General features: G+C 44.0%; 1 protein-coding gene across 4 annotated transcripts in view; it reads left to right on the forward strand.

Moving 5' to 3' along the window:
• Positions 1 to 18,993, forward strand: part of LOC139415104 (protein FAM184A-like) — a 103,815-nt gene that overhangs the window by 36,615 nt on the left and 48,207 nt on the right. For all 4 annotated transcript variants that reach the window (XM_071162918.1, XM_071162921.1, XM_071162917.1 and 1 more), the window contains exons 2-5: positions 4,275 to 5,129; positions 8,603 to 8,738; positions 12,166 to 12,347; positions 14,720 to 14,905. In XM_071162918.1, coding sequence (XP_071019019.1) covers positions 4,275 to 5,129; positions 8,603 to 8,738; positions 12,166 to 12,347; positions 14,720 to 14,905 — 1,359 coding nt within the window. The remainder of the gene's footprint in view (positions 1 to 4,274; positions 5,130 to 8,602; positions 8,739 to 12,165; positions 12,348 to 14,719; positions 14,906 to 18,993) is intronic.

Here is an 18,993-nt window from a genome sequence, read left to right on the forward strand (position 1 = left end):
CAAAGCAAGTCATACATACTGATATTTTGACCAATAATGTCTGTCTCTCTACTCAAAGTTATCTGAATTGAAATGCTATAAAATGACCTCAAAGTAAGAAATGTATTTGAGTGGCTGGTAAGACGTAGTAGGTCCAGCCCTGGACACATTCTCAGACAGACGTTTACACTGTTCCTTTCCAGCAGATAATTACAGATGTGTTCTGCTTTCTGTGTTCTGCCCTGCTGACAGCCTCCACCTCCTAGAGAGGGTGCTGCCCAAGTTGGATGACATCAGGGGCCTGGCAACCGGGCCTTCCAGCAGCAGGCACTAAACCCCCTGGTAAAACAGACTAAACCTGTCAAGGCCGGCTAAGGAAATGGGAACCACTGTAATCAAGGCTTTTCTCACCACCCAGTGCTGCAGTCTAGTACACAGTATTAGAGATTGATCAGGCAGTATCCCAAAGGTTGCCATGAATCCTCTGCATTAGTATCTGAGTCCTCTGGTTTCATCTGCTTTAGTATCTGAGGAAGATCAGGGACCGTAGACAATGCTGTTGGAAGGAAGCATATTTACAATATTAAAATGAGAGGCATGTGATTTAATTATCTTAATCAACCATTACATTTCTGAAGGAGGAGATTGCAGTGCTTTAGAATTAGATCTCATTCAGTTAGGCTTTCAGGGTAGTTAGATGAATCAGAGACAAATTGGGGCATGACTCATTTGTTTTGCACCCACACACTAAAGGTAACCACTCCACCATCCATTAACACAGGCACTTCCTGTCTGAAGGCAAGTGGAGCACATCACTTTCTGTGACCTTCGCCATGTGTCTCGGTTGTAATTCAAATGTGTTAAATCTCAATGGAAGACCAATAGGGAAGTCAATGTTTCTAATCTCAGCCTACAGTACAGTGCATCATGATTAGACCAAGAGTTGTAAATTAATATTGCAGATTATATATATAGAGCGTGTGAAATATTCATCACTGTAATGAAGCTGTGGAAAAAAAACATCTATCCCAATAACTAAGAACGCACCAATACAGTTACGCAACAGAACAGAGAGAGGAACGCCAACACAACATCAGTGAGTGAGTGTCTGGAGTTTCTCTATGAAGAAACACCATATAGTGCATTCAGAGCAATGACTCCCAGAGCAATTTACACAACTACTGCCTATGTACGCAAACCATAATCTTCTGTCTGAGAGAGGCTTAAAAATGAGAGCGGGAAAAAGAATACATTAATATGTGGACTGCTGCTAAGTCAGGCTTTTAAAACAAACATATTCACAATCAGGCCATGTAAAGGCTGCAGTGGGGGAAGTTTTGGTGTCACACTGCTGGAGAAGCTCATCATAGTGTTCCCTCTGTATGAAACCAAGTAGCGTTTACAGAACCAGCCCAGTCCTACCCCATCATCTGCCTTAATTACCTTCTGGATTAAGGTGCACCTTGCAGTTTAGTGGAAAATGTGCATGTAATTACTGCAATTAGCACTAGGCTATCTTTCGACTTCATTCAAACCTTTTCCACACTTAATGCATATTCAGTAGCTTAGCGAGTCAGCATCTCACTTCTTTAAGTGGCCTCGAAGGTGGTTGATGTGCTACAGTATATTTGTATGTTACTTAGTCCAACTAATACTGAATACGAGTCAGGAATTAGGTTTACAAAACTGGAAACATAAGCAAGATTGCCTTTATGTTGGCCTCAACTGAATACTGATGCAGACAGTCAATGGCAAAGCAGCTGAACATTGATGACCGCCCGGGCATTGAGATGGCAGTCAGTCATTCTGCAGGGCTGTCCGTTAATGTTGAAAATACATAACATTTTGATCTCCAGCACAGAGCAGAATGTGATTGCAGCCTCACCAAGGCAGTTACCACCGCTCAAAGCTAATTTGGCCCCGTTTACCGAGTTCCCCATTGTACTGAACAATGTGTTACCCTTCCGCACTTCTCTGCAAATGGCGGTAATAATATCTATCATCAAGGTCCCATTTGCAGATGTAAAGACATTAGTAATGACCCCTGCACTGGGCAATAGGAGTGATTTTAAAGCCCCAGTGCCAGGAGAAGAGGGGAAGTAGTGGATTTGTCAGAACTGAGCCCTCTCCTGTTGAGGCAGATGATGCCTCATGCTGACTTCAGCCTAGATATGAACACCCACAACCAGAGAGCTTTGAGTTGACCATCCCGGTTCATTTCTATGTCTCAATCTTGTCACCTGGAATCCTTGATCATCATTCATTTATGGCAATAAGTCCGATTTCATACTCGTTTGTGTATCAGTATTCTGTATGACAGAGTCTAAGGGGGAATATTGAGTAGTTCGCTCTGAAACCTTAGCCCAGAACCATCTCCAGTGTAGCCCTGAGGGGTCTTTGCCTTTTGTGATCTAATGGATCACTCTTTCTTCTCTATCTTCAGCATCTTCAAACCATTCTGGGAACATGAATGAGGCTTACCTCTCTGCAGGTGTTGTAGCTTAGTGTTATGACTGAGACCACACATTCCTAGCTTCAGTAGCACTAAGTAGGTCCAGGCCTACACTTGGGGCTTTTGGCTCATGTTTCAGATTGACTACATCCCATCAGTGATGAATGTATACATCTAGAATCACTGATTCAGCTTTCACATTTTTTGGCGCAAAGCGCACAAGGCTGGGATTTCAACCACTCAAAGTTTGCCTTAGTGGGATTGACCATATAATTATATTGGAGTCAGCCAGTAGTTCCACACATTGATCTGTGGAGGTGGGAACGGCTGATGTTAATAACACATGGAGACCTTTTCCTCTCACTTATCCAGGCAGCAGCAATAATTTACTATGTTGAGTTGGGAGTTTGTGATCAATACATAACTATGATGTCGATATTTTTGAGAGCGAGAGAAAGAGAGAGAGAGGAAGGCAGGCAGCAGGCCAACAGGGTTCCTCTCAGGTCAAATGGAGGAGAGAATCATTATGGGATGATGACATCACTGCACACTTCTCTGCCAAAGCCATTGTCTCTCAGTCCACTGCTTTCACCCGCTGAGCCTATGGGACTGCAGACCGCACTCTCTCTATCATCTCTCTCTCTCTCTCTCTATCTCACTCTTTATCACTCTATCTCTCTCTTCATATGTGGCTGGCTAGATTGCCGCGCCAACACCAGATAGGCCCAGAACTTTTAGCTCTTTCCCCTAGTCATTTGTCAAAACAATTATGGAAATGAATTCTGACTCAGCCCTCATCGCTCGTGAGAAACTTCACAAGCTGGGGCCCTTTCATTCCCATAGAATGCCTTTCATTGAGGGTATTAAAAGATTAATATTATGTTTATAATGGGAATTGAGCTGGGATCCTGCTGCATAGGCCTTTTATCTCCTTTGAGAGCTTGCCATGCGATTGAGATATGGCACAGCAGTAGAGGTCACAATAGCAAACAAGAAATGCCTGTTGGTTTAGTATTTTCTTGAATAAACCTTTGATTAAAATGTTGTCCTACCTGCCTGGGAACAATGTATTGCATCTGCTCTTGTTTGATGGAGAGCTGGAACGGACAGTCGTACGAGTGATGCCAATAGGAGTCGGTTTAAAAATGAACATTTTCTGAACATTTGAACATATTAAAAACACAGGCAAGTTGGCAACACGTTTAAGAGATGCACAGTCCTCCCCCGGTTATTCACCCTGGCATATAAAATATGGATACAATTCTCTGAAAAGGGCATTTTATTTTCCATTTCTACTCTATCTTCTTATGACAGGCGTTTTCAAAAGTATTAAAGTGATGAATTATTGACTAGGTTTATCTGGTGACAAAACAAATAGCCTTATTCCGTGGGGCAGCAGCCTGGAGCCAGCACCCTGGATCAGTAGAGGGGAGGGAGGATTAAGATTAGGGGGGAATTTCTCATGGCTTTTGAACTGTAAATGTAAAACGTATTTCCCCCCTAAATTCTGTGTGACCAGAAAATCACTTTGTATTCAGATTATCCAGGCTTTCAGTTGGAAGTCATTTTTGGGATTTAAAGGTCAGCCACTCACTTAACTGTCAATCATCTGTCTCATAAGTGGTTTTTTGATTGTTGCAGGAAGTCAAAGTAATGATAAACCTTCAAGGTATCCCTTTTAGTTTGAGGACAATGCTAACACATCCCCACACAGTTTTAACTTTCTTACTGGTGAACATTTACTTTGATCTCCAGCACCCGCTCAAACAATCCATTGGATGTGCGTTTGTTCTATGCTGTCCTTTCTCAACCATCATACTGATGCTCTCTCTGCCTCCCCAAGGTGATCTACGCTCTGAACACCAAGAACGACGAGCACGAGGCGGCCATCCAGACTCTGAAGGAGGCTCACGAGGAGGAGGTGCAGCAGATCCTGTCCGAGACACGGGAAAAGATCATGCAGTACAAGAGTAAGATCAGCGATGAGATGGACCTTAAGCAGCGCATCCAGTCGCTCGAGGAGTCCATGGAGCTGCACGAGCGCATGAAGCGCCAGGCCCTCGCCGAGTTTGAGACCTACCGGCAGCGTGTGGAGGACATGCAGCTCTGCACTGAGGCCCAGCACACACAGCGTGTTGTCACCATGTCCCGTGAGGTGGAGGAGATGCGGCACTCGTTCGAGGAGAAGCTGCGCTCTTTCGGCACGGCGCAAGCCCAGTTTGAGCAGGAGAAGAAGCTGGCCCTGGAGGAGCTAAAGGCCAACCATCGGCAGGAGGTGTCGGAGCTGCTCCGCAGCCACCAAAGCCAGAACCAGAACCACAGCAAGGACCAGGAGAAACTGGGCCAGCTGCACAAGGTGGAGGTGGAGTCCCTGTCGGAGCGTGTGGAGGAGGTGAAGGGGGACAAGAAGAGGCTGGTGGAGGAGTACGAGGCCAAGCTCAACAAGGCCCAAGCCTTCTACGAGCGCGAGCTGGAGGCCATGAAGCGCACGCAGCAGCTCACCGCAGATAACCTGCAGGCCTGGAAGAAGACTGAGGCGGAGCTGCGGAGGGAGTTCCACATGCAGGAGGCAGCGCTGCAGAAGACCCTGGGGAAGCTGCGCTCCGAGCTGCAGAGGGTGCAGGAGGAGGCCCGGGAACATAGGGAGAAGTCCCACAAACTGCAGGCCTCGCTCACTGCAGCCGAGAGCAATATCAAGGTAAGAGAGCCTGTGGAGATACCCAACTGTGGCTTAAACATCCTAATGAAAGAGCCCAAAGCTATTAGTCTTAAAGAGATACATGAGTGAACTTCATAGTAGAGCATATGTAGCATTGATGTTAAATTATCACTGTAATCTTTAAACCCTGTAATCCTTAAACCCAGAAATCAGTTAATATCTTAATCCTGAAAATCCTATTGTGGTTTAATAGTCATTTAATGAAATGATTAGAAGTTGAAATCCAACTTTGAAGTGCGCAGGATTAAAAAAGTGTAATCCACAGTTTGATCTAAATTTAAGGGTCCGTTTAAATTGCCATAATTAGACCTCTTCATCATTCACACTCTCCTAATGTTTAATCATTTTGATTTGACCAAAAATGCTCCTACCTAGAATGCTCCTCCTACCTAGGGTTACACGATATGGGAAATGTTTTGATCAAATATTGCTGTTGCGATTTGATGTGCGATATAGATAAAAACAGTTGGAATCATATAATTAAGCAAAAAGGCATGAGAACCCGGGGGATTATTGTGTGAAAACTCCCAACTAAGGGCTGTTTTTAGGATGAGGTTATCACACAATAATCCTGGGTTCGAGGGCCGTATTGCCTTTATAAAATGATTGGCAATATATTTAAAATATTAACATGTTTTCATTTCATTTTAATGAGTACATTTGTTTTATTTCATCCTTCCAGCAGACTATATAGTCCGGGCAAAAAAACAGTTCTTAGTTCTGAAGTTGCTAACCAAACAGGCTGGTCGTTAATTCTATTCTCATGTTTTCATCTGTCGTTCATTCTATTCATTCCATGTTGCTATGCTAAACAAATCATTGGCATGTAGCTAGCTAGCAGAGGTTCAATGATGATGAGAGACAACGATGACGAGATAAATAATTTATAAATAGGCAACAGCCAGCTGATTGTCCAATAAAATATTGCTAGGCTAACGTTACTTCTCCTTTGCTAGCTAGCTAGCTAGCCAACTAAAGCTAACACACTATCACATCAAGCAGCTGAAATAGCAGCAAACTATGTGCACTTTAGTTTGTTTTACCTTTGGATATATCTAAAGGAATTGCAATATAAACTTTCTCATTATTCTGATGAATGAATTCGCCTGGCTCAGAGAAGCTGTCAGTCTCGTCACATTCATATGTGTGGCACGGTGGAGATGGCAAAAATAACTTTGCTTTGACTCAGGGAGGAATGTACCCTATAACACTGGTTATTACAGATATTCCCTTTCAGTCAGCCAAAGGCCTAGTCTCTAACATGTATTGCTGGATCTTTGATAGCTACTTTCTCTGAATGTATTTTAATGGATAGCTCCCAGGAGCTCTTCCAGTCAGTTTAGTATGGGACGGGTGCTCAGGTGTGACACGATGATATCAGTCATGCCGCCACAATTTGATTTTTCATTAAGGGAAACAAAACAAACTGTGAGGGTGATTAAAGCGTGTCCTCTCCACCTAAACAGCTCATCACACACACACACCAGCAACTGCTCATCAGGGAAATCATACCACATGGACCAATCAGAATGCATCCCCTCTCTTACTCCTGACAAGATGTTTATTTTACTTTAGCTAGCATGGTTTGTCTCTCTACAAAACATGCAGATGTTATTTAAAATCAAATGCTTACTTACAAGCCCTTAACCAACAAGAACAAGAACTAGAGTTAAGAAAATATTTACTAAATAAACTAAAGTAAAAAATGTATTAAAAAGTAACACAATAAAATTACATAATAATAAAAAGGCTATATACAGGGGGTACCGGTACCGAGTCAATGTCCATGGGTACAGGTTAGTCGAGGTAATTTGTAGGGGGGGGGGATGAATATAAATAGTCCTTGTGGCTATTTGATGAAATGTTCAGCAGTCTTATGGCTTATGGGTAGAAGCTGTTAAGGAGCCTTTTGGACCTAGACTTGGCGCTCCAGTACCGCTTGCCGTGCGGTAGCAGAGAGAACAGTCTATGACTTGCGTGACTGGAGTCTTTGATAATTTTTGGGGTCTTCCTCTGACACCACCTAGTATATAGGTCCTGGATGTCAGGAAGCTTGGCCCCAGTGATTGGGCCGTATGCACTACCCTCTGTAGCGCCTTATGGTTGGATGCTGAGCAGTTACCATACCAGGCGGTGATGCAACCGGTCATGATCAGTCCATGATCAGCTCTTTTGTCTTGCTCATGTTGAGGGAGAGGTTGTTGTCCAGGCACCACACTGCCAGGTCTCATCGTTGTCGGTGATCACTGTTGTGACATCAGCACACTTAATGATTGTGTTGGAGTCGTGCTTGCCCACTCAGTCGTGGGTGAACAGGGAGTACAGGAGGGGACTAAGCACACACCCCTGAGGGGCCCCGGTATCTATAAGGATAGATATAAACCGGGCCTTATGAGGGAATGTGGCACTTAAGGCCTAAGATACTTTACAACTCCAAATTGATATTTGGAGTTGCACCGAGGCATTCTTAAATTGAATATCATATTTTAGCTTGAGGACATATAGTCCCAAAATCAAAAACAAGTACTCCCCACACCGATCCTTCAGAAAAAGGTTTACATTTTAAATTGACATCTTAGTTATTTAGCAGATGCTCTTATCTAGAGCGACTTACATGAGCTATAAGGTTTAAGTGCCTTGTTAAAATACTACGGGATTTTGGCAATGAGGCCCTTTATCTACTTCCCCAAAGTCAGATGAACTTGTGGATACCATTTGTATGTGTCTTTCTCCAGTATGAAGTAAGTTAGTAGTTTCGCGAGCCAATGCTAACTAACTTTAGTGCAATAAATGGAAGTTTATGGGTATCTGTTAGCATGCTACGTTAGTCTACTACCTTAGCTTCCTTCATACTGAATACAGAGACATATAAAATGGGGAATTACATAAAAGGCCTCAATGCCAAAATATTCCTTTAAGGGCACATCAACGGATTGTTTTTCATCTAGTCGGCTTCAGGATTCAAACCAGCGACCTTTCGGTTACTGGCCTAATGCTCTTAACCTCTAGGCTACATGCCTCCCTGCTTCCTACTGCCCCACCAGACAAGTCAATATATTTACATATGCATTAGAACTCCACTTCCATATGGACTATATTCCCATGGGAAATGTAAATCTAAGTGACTATTTCATGGCCAGTCCTTGAGAGCAGTAGAGAACATGCACCATACTGTAAAAGCTGTCCAATTAAGAATGAAAAGTGGCTAGTTTCTCGAGCTCTACATCTCTACAGAGAGAGTGCAAATGCAGGAAAGAAAAAAAGAGAGCGATGGAGAGAAAGTTAAATGATTATTAGAGCATATGAGTGAGTGAGTCGTGTATATATATACTGTTTCATTGTTCTGGCAGAGAGAATGAACACGGGTCAGGAAGTTGACCCTGTGTTTTGCGTGTCTGTGCCTCAGGAGGGTAAGCTAACCTGTGTTCTGTGTATCTCTGTCTATGCTCCAGGAGTTGAGCAAACAGCTGGACGAGGTGACGCAGGATGCCGAGATCGTGGAGATTCGACAGAAGGAGGCGGAGTGTGAGCTGGAGGCCACCAGAGATCGTGTGCAGCAGCAGGCCACAGAGATCCTCCTCAAAGCCAGTGAGTTAGCATGCCACCCTCCTCCCAAGCCTTTTTATCCTACACTCTACGCTATCCTTCTCTTCCCCTCTTCTTCCCTCCTTTCTCTGTTACAACCCACAGTACCGCACTACCTGAACAACACTAATTAACCACAATTTGAATAATGACCCACAACACTCTTAGTCCAAACTTGATTTCCCCCAACGTTTAAGTCTATGTACAGTTGAAGTCGGAAGTTTACACACACCTTAGCCAAATACATTTAAACTCACTTTTTCACAATTCCTGACATTTATTCCTAGTAAATATTCCCTGTCATAGGTCAGTTAGGATCACCACTTTATTTTAAGAATGTGAAATGTCAAAATAATAGTAGAGAGAATGATTTATTTCAGCTTTTATTTCTTTCATCACATTCCCAATGGGTCAGAAGTTTACATACACTCAATTAGTATTTGGTAGCATTGCCTTTTAAATTGTTTAACTTGGGTCAACCGTTTCGGGTAGCCTTCCACAAGCTTCCCACAACAGGGTGAATTTTGGTCCATTCCTCCTGACAGAGCTGGTGTAACTGAGGCCTCTTTTGCTCACACACGCTTTTTCAGTTCTGCTCACCCATTTTCTATAGAATTGAGGTCAGGGCTTTGTGATGGCCACTCCAATATCATGACTTTGTTGTCCTTAAGCCATTTTGCCACAACTTTGGAAGTATGCTTGGGGTCATTGTCCATGTGGAAGACCCATTTGCGACCAAGCTTTAACTTCCTAATTGATGTCTTGAGATGTTTCTTCAATATATCCACGTAATTTTACTCTCTCATGATGCCATCCATTTTGTGAAGTGCAACAGTCCCTCCTGCACCAAAGCACCCCCACAACATGATGCTGTGCTTCAGGAGACCACTGCGCCAGGAGACCACTTAGACCACTGCGCCACCCAGGAGGCACAGTCTTTTTTATGGTGGTTTTGGAGCCGTGGCTTCTTCCTTGCTTAGCGGCTTTCAGGTTGTGTTTATATGGTGGTGTTTTTCAGCTTGCAAGCTTTTTCCTCCTCATCGGACCAGAGGACATTTCTCCAAAAATCTTTGTCTCCATGTGCAGTTGAATACCGTAGTCTGTTTTTGTAGTTGTTTTTTTACCCCCTTTTTTCTCCCCAATTTCATTGTATCCAATTGGTAGTTACAGTCTTGTCTCATCGCTGCAACTCCCATACGGACTCGGGAGAGGCAAAGAGCCACGAGTCCTCCGAAACACATCACAAGACACCCCAACCAAACCGCACTGCTTCTTGACACAATCCAACCCGGAAGCCAGCCGCACCAATGTGTCAGAGGAAACACCAGGCGACCTGGTCAGCGTGCACTGCGCCCGGCCCGCCACAGGAGTTGCTTGTGCGCAAAGATATCCCTGCCGGCCAAACTCTCCCTAACCCAGACGACGCTGGGCCAATTGTGCGCCGCCCCATGGGCCTCCCGGTCGTGGCCGGCTGCGACAGAGCCTGGGCTCGAACCCAGAATCTCTGGTGGCACAGCTAGCACTGCGATGCAGTGCCTTAGAACACTGCGCCACCCAGGAGGCACAGTCTTTTTTATGGTGGTTTTGGAGCTGTGACTTCCTTGCTTAGCGGCTTTCAGGTTGTGTTTATATAGGACTCGTTTTACTATGGATATAGATACTTTTGTACCGGTTTCCTCCAGCATCTTCACAGGGTTCTTTGCTCTTGTTCTGGATTTGATTTGCACTTTTGCACCAAAGTACATTCATCTCTAGGAGACAGAACGCTTCTCCTTCCTGAGCGGTATGAGGGCTGCATGGTCCCATGGTGTTTATACTTGCGTACTATTGTTTATACAGATGAACGTGGTACCTTCAGGCGTTTGGAAATTGCTCCCAAGGATGAACCAGACTTGTGGAGGTCTATGATCTTTTTTTCTGAGGTCTTGGCTGATTTCTTTAGATTTTCCCGTGATGTCAAGCAAAGAGGCACTGATTTTGAAGGTAGGCCTTGAAATACATCCACAGGTACACCTCCAATTGACTCAAATTATGTCAATTAGCCTATCAGAAGCTTCTGAAGCCATGACATCTGGAATTTTCCACGCTGTTTAAAGGCACAGTAAACTTCTTACCCACTGGATTTGTGATCCAGTAAATTATAAGTGAAATAATCTGTCTGTCAACAGTCAAAAATGACTTGTCATGCACAAAGTAGATGTCCTAACCGACTTGCCAAAACTATAGTTTGTTAGCAAGACATTTGTGGAGAGGTTGAAAAACGAGTTTTATTGACTCCAACCTACGTGTATGTAAATTTCTGACTTCAAATGTATATATCAACAACTTCAAGTCATGAAATATTAAAATAATGTTGGTTAAAAAAGTATTTGCACCAGTTTGCATCAGATATTTTCACAGGTACACAGGCTCAAACCTACTGTATATAGGCTTCCAGCTATTCTCAATTATGTGTCACGCAACTCTTTCCTTTTCACTGGTATGATACATTCCCAGTGGATGGCAGAATGAACCAGAACCCAGATAGACGTTTTTAATTCATTCTGGAGGTAGGTAGCTCCAGCTTCAGCTAGTGTACCTGTTGACAGGAGATTGTTCTGTGACAAATAACTTCTCCGGTATCCCGGCAACAGAGGTCCAGTGTGCTCTGCAGCCTAGCCCCAGCTCTGCTCCGAGACCTCTTCACCACCCCCCCCCTGGCTCTGGAATGTACCCTGATGGGGAGAGGGCTTACATAGACCCCCTCACCTAGCTCTTATCTAGCCCTGCAACATCTGTTGTGGTTCAAATGCCTGTCATACCGTGGTCAAGGTATACATCAAGGACAGAGAGAAAAAAAACTTGTTTGCCTTTGTGTCTGGAATGTTCTGTGGTGCCTATTGTGTAGCTGTGTAGTACTGTATATATCTGCAGCCCCATGTTTGGCATCAGACACAGAGAGGCTGCTGCTGCTGCTGAAAACACTCACCTCTTAGCTGTTGGAGAAACACTTAGAATATTAGCATCACGGCTACTTGGGCTAATCTGAACTGCTGTAACATAACTGTTTAATGGTGAAATGGTGTATCCCTGCATTGATGGTAGTCATGAGCCCAAGGAGGTGAAAGCCGTGTTCAAATTAATTATGCCTAGTTTACGGCGTGCTGCACTTTGTACGGTCTATACTGCAGCCAGCCCTGCTGTATACTCACAGCCATGCCTGTGTGATCTCATTTGATTATTAGTGATGCCTTGCTGCATCAATATTTCATCTGGCAATGAAATACTGGCTCACCGAAACGTCAATGTTTAAACAGTACATTGACCCAGGGCAACTCTCTGTGGTTAAACTGCTGTTACAGGTAATGTCATTCTAATAGCCCTGTCTGGCTGGACTGTTTGTCACTGTGTTCTCTCTCTTCATCTCTCTCTCTCTTCCTCTCCTCTGCAGGTCACATTGGCAGCCTGCAAGCCACTCAGATGAACCACGAGGCAGCCATCCGGGACCTGGAGTCTGAGAAGTCTCGTCTGAAGGACAAAGTGGTACGTCTAGAAGAGGAACGCGGGGCCCTGCAGAACAAGTCCCAAGCACTGGACGACAGGCAGAGGCAACAAATTCTCTCCCTGGAGAAGGTGAGCCTTCAGGGGTGTGGAGGGAACTGTATTTCTGCCACTGGAGCCTGGAGTTGTCTGAGGACAGACTCTTATTCTGCACCAGCTCCTCTAAAGAGAAAATATTAGGTTTGAACGTGTTTACAACAGATCTCCCCAGTTAAACACTCCTCACTGCTTTACTGGCCATCAGCTGCTGCAGGGCCTAAATCCACCCCTCCATGTTTAATTCACTACTAGTGCTGAGCGATTAGTGCTTTGTGAGGTCGGTTTGACTATTAAAAAATTATCACGGTTTTCGATTTGTGTTTCAATAAAAAAAACAACATTAAATGCGTTATCAAATAATGACATTAAAATTATTTTAGAGGTTCCCTCAGCCATCACCTGCCTTCTTCCTGACAGTGGGTTGAATGCTGTAACAACACAGAATTAAACTATATGAGCCCCCTGATGGTAGTGAATGCCCATTACTGCTGGACACTTATTAAACCATCATTTATTCACTTACTTTACTTACTTTAATAAAATATTACAGTTGTGTATATTACTTAGTTTTTTTTGTCTTATTTTTCATTCCGTCATCATCTGATCTCTGCTCAGACAGTAGCAGCCAGCCAGTCAACCATCTAACGTTATCTCACGTTTCTGTGATGAACTAGGTTGATTATTTGCCTAATGAAAACTTCCAATCAGCCCAACGTCCCACATAGTTCTTGACAAATTCTCTCGTGAATAGTTTGATTTCTCCCTAGAGAAAACAACGCGTTGAGCTCACTAACTAAATGGAATTCAAGTAATTGAACCAACGTCGGTCGTTAGTTGTTAAATAACCGAAAGGAAGCTCAACATTTTGATTAATGGCTCAGCGCTATTCACAAAACTCAACATCTTGGAAAGAGAAGTTACTGGACAAAACCATTTTTTGTTGACGTTTAGCTGATTATTTCGATTTAGGAGACTACACTTTAGCTGTAAATAGACATCCATTTTGTGTCACAATTCGCTTCATATATCTCAACTATTAGCCATGGCTGCTACTTCCACTATAGTCAGCATTTTTCTTTCAGCCATGCTTTCTGGTTGTAAAATAGCATTTAACTTCAATTATTAATGTCAGATTACACATATAAACTCAGATTTTACGACTAAGCATTTAGATGGCTCCTTGGAAAGTCCTCTGTACTCTCAGGAGTTACGGAGCCCTGAAATATGCATGGCTTCTGAACACACAAAACTGCAGATGGTCATGCTCCTTATTTACCAACAGTAGAGCCGAAGACAAACTGCACTTCCCCCGTAAATTAATGTCAAGTATAATCTATTTTTCATTCATCGTTTACATTATGGTAAAATGTACAGTTGAAGCTTTCGCAATATGCCGTTCTGCATGACGATATCAGTGGAGGCTGCTGAGGGGAGGACGCCTCATAATAAGTGCTGGAACGGAGAGAATGGAATGACATCAAACCATGTGTTTGACGTATTTTATATCATTCCACTTACTCCGCTCCTGCCATTACCACGAGCCCGTCCTCTCCAATGGAGGTGCAACCAACCTCCTGTTATCAATACGCTCTCAAGACAGGGAGCGTGTTCTGTTGACAGTGACCCGCACCCCTCAATGCTATGTCCCTGTCTCTCTTTAACCTTTATGTAACTAAGCAAGTCAGTTAAGAACAAATTCTTATTTGCAATGACGGCCTACCCCAGCAAAACCCGGACGACGCTGAACCAATTGTGCGCCGCCCTATGGGACTCCCAATCACGGCCGGATGTGATACAGCCTGGGTTCGAACCAGGGACTGTAATGAAGCCTCTTGCACTGAGATGCAGTGCCTTAGACCGCTGCGCCACTCGGGAGCCCTAGCCACTTTTACCGCAATGCTGTAGCCTGAAAACCTGACCTCATCTCTCCAGTTTCCAGGAAATCTTCTGTTCTGTTTGCCATTACCATAGCCTTGAGTTAGGTGTTACTATGGCAACCTGCTGTGAACGGAGGTGTGAGTGAATTGTGCAGTAATCCACTGGGCCACTGGCATTCTGAGAAACGCTGCTCTCTCTCTCTTGTCTGGTAATAAAGGCCTCTCTCTCCGTTCGTTTTGGCTTGCTGCTTGAGCCTCATCTCTGAATGGAAATAATGTGTCCGAGGGGATTTGAAGCATCTTCAGGCTGTCACTTTCCTCCGTTACAAGACACCAAACAGCCGTTCACATGTTACCTGTACGTGACTGACTCAAGCTCACTCAAATGACTCAAAGGAAATAGAAATAAGACAGTAATGAGTTTAGCATTCTGTTCACAGCTGGGTTTTAATAAAACTAGAATCAAACAAGTCTTTTGATTAACACAGGGCATACTGTCATGGTGTTGTGTCTGTGTTGTTCTGTCAGACTCTACGGGAGGAGAAGCAGATGTATGAGAAGGAGATGGTAAACATGCGTGCGAAATACGAGGACGACGCCGCCCACTTCAAAGAGTCACAGACCCGGGCGCTGGAGGAGCTGTCGAAAAAACACCGGACCACCCTGGAGAACACACAGACTACTGCCGAGACGGAGAGGAGCTGGCTACTGGCCGTAAGAAGAGTGTAGACACACACACACACACACACACACACACACACACACACACACACACACACACACACACCTTAGGTAACACTGCACTGAATCTACGCACACACACACACACACACACACACACACACACACACACACACACACACACACACACACACACACACACACACACACACAGCAGTGAAACTGCACCTACACACCTCAGCAATGGGATGGGATTGGGATTTCCACTGCAGAAACAATCACTTCACCTCCAAGCTATGATTTGCTATGATTTGGCTATTGTTATGAATAGCAAATGGCCTCGGCTTACGGGGTAATACATTATCTAATTGCATTATTGTGCATATCTATACCAAACTACACTCATCTGCTCTTGCAGTGCACAGTGCCATTACAACCACCCTAATGAACCAAGTCACACAGGATCCAACAGCAAGACTAAAGAACAACAGTTGAAACAATGATTCTCTTCTACTAATTGAATGTGGGGATAAGAGAAAAGGTCAATGCTGAGTCTGAACCTTATTATCAAAGCCCAATGATTACCAGTTTGAAATAGGTTTTTAATTCATCACGGACTACAAACAGCTGGTGGAACCACTCTGTAGAGACCGAGAAAGAGAGCCGTGGAGAGCCAGAAAGAGAGAGAGGAGAAGGGAGAGAGAGAGAGACTCATTACCATGGGCAGAACAGCTTATCTTTCCTCCAAGTCATTTGCATGCATGAATTCCAGGCTTTTCTGTGCTGGTTTGGCTCTACAGCTTGTCAGAGCTACTTGTCAAGGCAGTCCCATGAGTGTTGAGAACAGCTCTATGCTTGTATAGCTTTGACTACCCTCAAGTGCTGCCTTCCATTCCTACACAGAACACATAAGTGCTTCCACTATGGATGTCTAGTGGTTTAAAATCATACAGAAAGAGATTGGTTATATTGGTTGACAACAGACCCATCCAAAAAAATATATAGTTTCCTTGCTGTAATGTGGTTTGTCACTAGTCTCCCTCAGCTTTTAGGGCCCTGTTTTGCTCAGTTCTTGATTAGGTATTTATCTCTGTTCAGCCTTCTCTGTATGAGAGCCCAGTGCAATGTACCTCCGCCATGTCTGTGTCTCTCAGGTTGTGTCTGTGTCTCTCAGGTTGTGTTTGTGTGTCCCAGGTTGTGTCTGTGTCTCTCAGGTTGTGTCTGTGTCTCTCAGGTTGTGTCTGTGTGTCCCAGGCCTGTGTCTGCCTCTTTCCCAGTGTGCTCTCTGTGTGTGTCAGGGCCCAGAGCTCTGCTGCCTCAGCTCTAGTCCTGCAGGCAGTAGAGCAGTGCCTAGCACCCACGCCTCGTTATAAACTACCATGACAACAATCTCCCCACCCCGCTCTGCTCAGCCCAACCACTCAAACACACACACACACACTGTTCCAGGACCTGCCTATGCCGAGGTGTTGGAGATGCTGACAGAACCTGGCTCTCACTCTATTAAATAATTACTATTTTTTTGTTTTCTATCTGCTTGAAAACATCTGCTGCGGTGACATGACTAAACTGTCTGTTTTGATATCCCTGACTGATAACATATTCAATTAAAACACTCAAAAGACATGCACGATTGACTCAGCCAAAATGCAATTAGTCATCTTTTTATTTTTCAGCTCGGTAGCTGCCAAAGGCTCCTGTCAACTCGTCCCTCTCCAACATGGTTGCATGATTTACTCTTTATGTAATAAAATACCGGCCAAATGACAGATGTTGGGTTAAGCCGATGTAATTAGCCAGTCCCTTGTTTATATCAGGGCCGGCCAACCTAACACCATTGTGGCCACTACTCTCTGGCAATTTGAAGGATGACAGTGGCTTTCCTCATGGGCTTTGGAATGTGTGTACGTGCGTGGGTGTCTCTGACACACAATGACCCTGTTAATTCTTCATAGTCAACACATTTTCCACTGTTTCTCCTTCTTGTTTTAAATGGGAGGAAATGGAGGTAACGACCCCTCTTGTTTTAAATGGGAGGAAATGGAGGTAACGACCCCTCTTGTTTTAAATGGGAGGAAATGGAGGTAACGACCCCTCTTGTTTTAAATGGGAGTAAATGGAGGTAACGACCCCTCTTGTTCTTCCACCAGGATGCTATTTGAGCTCCGGAGTCTCATCGGCAGAGGAAGACTGTGATTACACCTGTCTGCACCTCACCAGCTGCTTTCAGGAACCTTATCTCAGGCAGACAAACGTTGGTCGATCCCGTGTGTGTGTGTGTGTGTGTGTGTGTGTGTGTGTGTGTGTGTGTGTGTGTGTGTGTGTGTGTGTGTGTGTGTGTGTGTGTGTGAGTGAGAGAGAATTTCTCTATCTATCATCTCTGCTCCTCGCTCTCTGAAATGGGAATGGAGAGAGCGGAGAAAGGAGAGCATAATGAAATGGGTCGATGTTTGTGCGGCGGTGAGTCATTGTAGTCGCAAAGAGCAGCTTGACAAGGCCATGTGGCGGCAGCTGACATCATATTTTGGGCCAACTCCCCCAGGCTCTTCCTCTGCGTACAGCAGAGAGTCATTTTGTCGTCAGCACCAAGGTGTGGGATGGACTTTTTAGTTTGGACATTGAGATAGAACTAGTGACTAGTCAAACTACCGTGGCCCGGCTGACAGACTTTGTGTGGCACACTAAACGTTTAGAAGCTTTGAAGAGTATGCACTATTCAAGAAGCGTGGGAAATGGGAACTCAACGTCTTCGCACACACATCCCTTAACTTGACACCCAGTGTAAAAAAGAAACATAGGGGAAGACTCTAACAAGATTAAATGCATAATGTAGATGAGCTCCTATTTGCATATGTGAGTGCAGAGAAGGATGAAAGCGCTAAACGATGTAGCCTTAACCTACCAGACACGCACCTACAGTGTGCAGCGCAGTACTCAGCCTTACTTAGTCCATCGCGCTGACCAGTCTTCTGCTCATATATAGACCTTTTGAGATTGCACTTTGAAGTGTCTGTTGTATATTCCATTTTGGGTCATTGGAAAGCATGAACCGAAGTTACAGAGGGAGAGGATCATGCTGCAGAGTGTCAATCCCCTTCTGTATCAGAGGAACCTTAATATTGGAGTGGACATGGTTCACATAGTAGTCTGTCACTAGTCAGCTCAATGCATTTAGTGTTTATTTGGCAGTCATTGATTTAGCTCCAAGGCGTCCTTTCAGAGTTTATTTTATTTTACCTTTATTTAACTAGGGAAGTCAGTTAAGAACAAACTCTTAAGAGTAATATACTAGTCATAATGTTTTTATGAAAGTGGTCAAGACTTCTGTTTTCGTAGAAGATGTAGGCCTATATGAAGGGGTTTGAACAATGTCCTGTCCACAGTTGAATCAGCGCTGACGTTAAGAGATGCAGAGCTGTTGAGAATTTCATGAGAAAATCATCTTTTAGGCATTTCCATGCCTGGTGCTAAAAATGCCACTCATTCCCTCCATCTCATTGGCCTGTCCCTTCTATGGTGATGTCTACTGATTTATATTGTCACTTTGGTGTCGTCTACTGGCACAAATATCCTGCAATGAGAGTGAAATGGTAGACTAGCGATCTATGCCATACGAGAAATGTCTGAAGGCTGCATTTGATCTGTGATATCGCACCGTCACAGCGAAAAATCTTTCCTCCCTGCAAATGGAATTCCATAATGTGACATGACTTTTATCAGTAAACGCTGCATCTTTTATTTGCTTTGCAGACATCCTTGTCTTGAGTGGCCTGACTTTGCTTAAATAATGAACTCACTCATGTCATCTGTTTTCCCAGCAGGATATTAACCACCTGCCCAGGGGTACCACATTTAATGTGTCACTTGTGATTTAAACACACACACACACAACCTCCTAAATATAATAGCTCTCAATACAAGCCCTCCTCCAAAGAGCTCCACGGAATCCATATTACCGGATTGTGTAACAACGATGCTGACAAAACTCTTTTTATTAGTGTATTCATGTGAATAAGGCCAACTATTGTCCTTTCATGTACTATTCATTCCCTTTTAAACTGGCATTGATTTTCCTCATTGATTTTCCTCTAAAAGCACAATTATATCTACAAAGTATTTTC

The sequence above is a fragment of the Oncorhynchus clarkii genome, chromosome 8 (genome assembly GCF_045791955.1).
Source record: "Oncorhynchus clarkii lewisi isolate Uvic-CL-2024 chromosome 8, UVic_Ocla_1.0, whole genome shotgun sequence".
Classification (NCBI taxonomy): domain Eukaryota; kingdom Metazoa; phylum Chordata; class Actinopteri; order Salmoniformes; family Salmonidae; genus Oncorhynchus; species Oncorhynchus clarkii.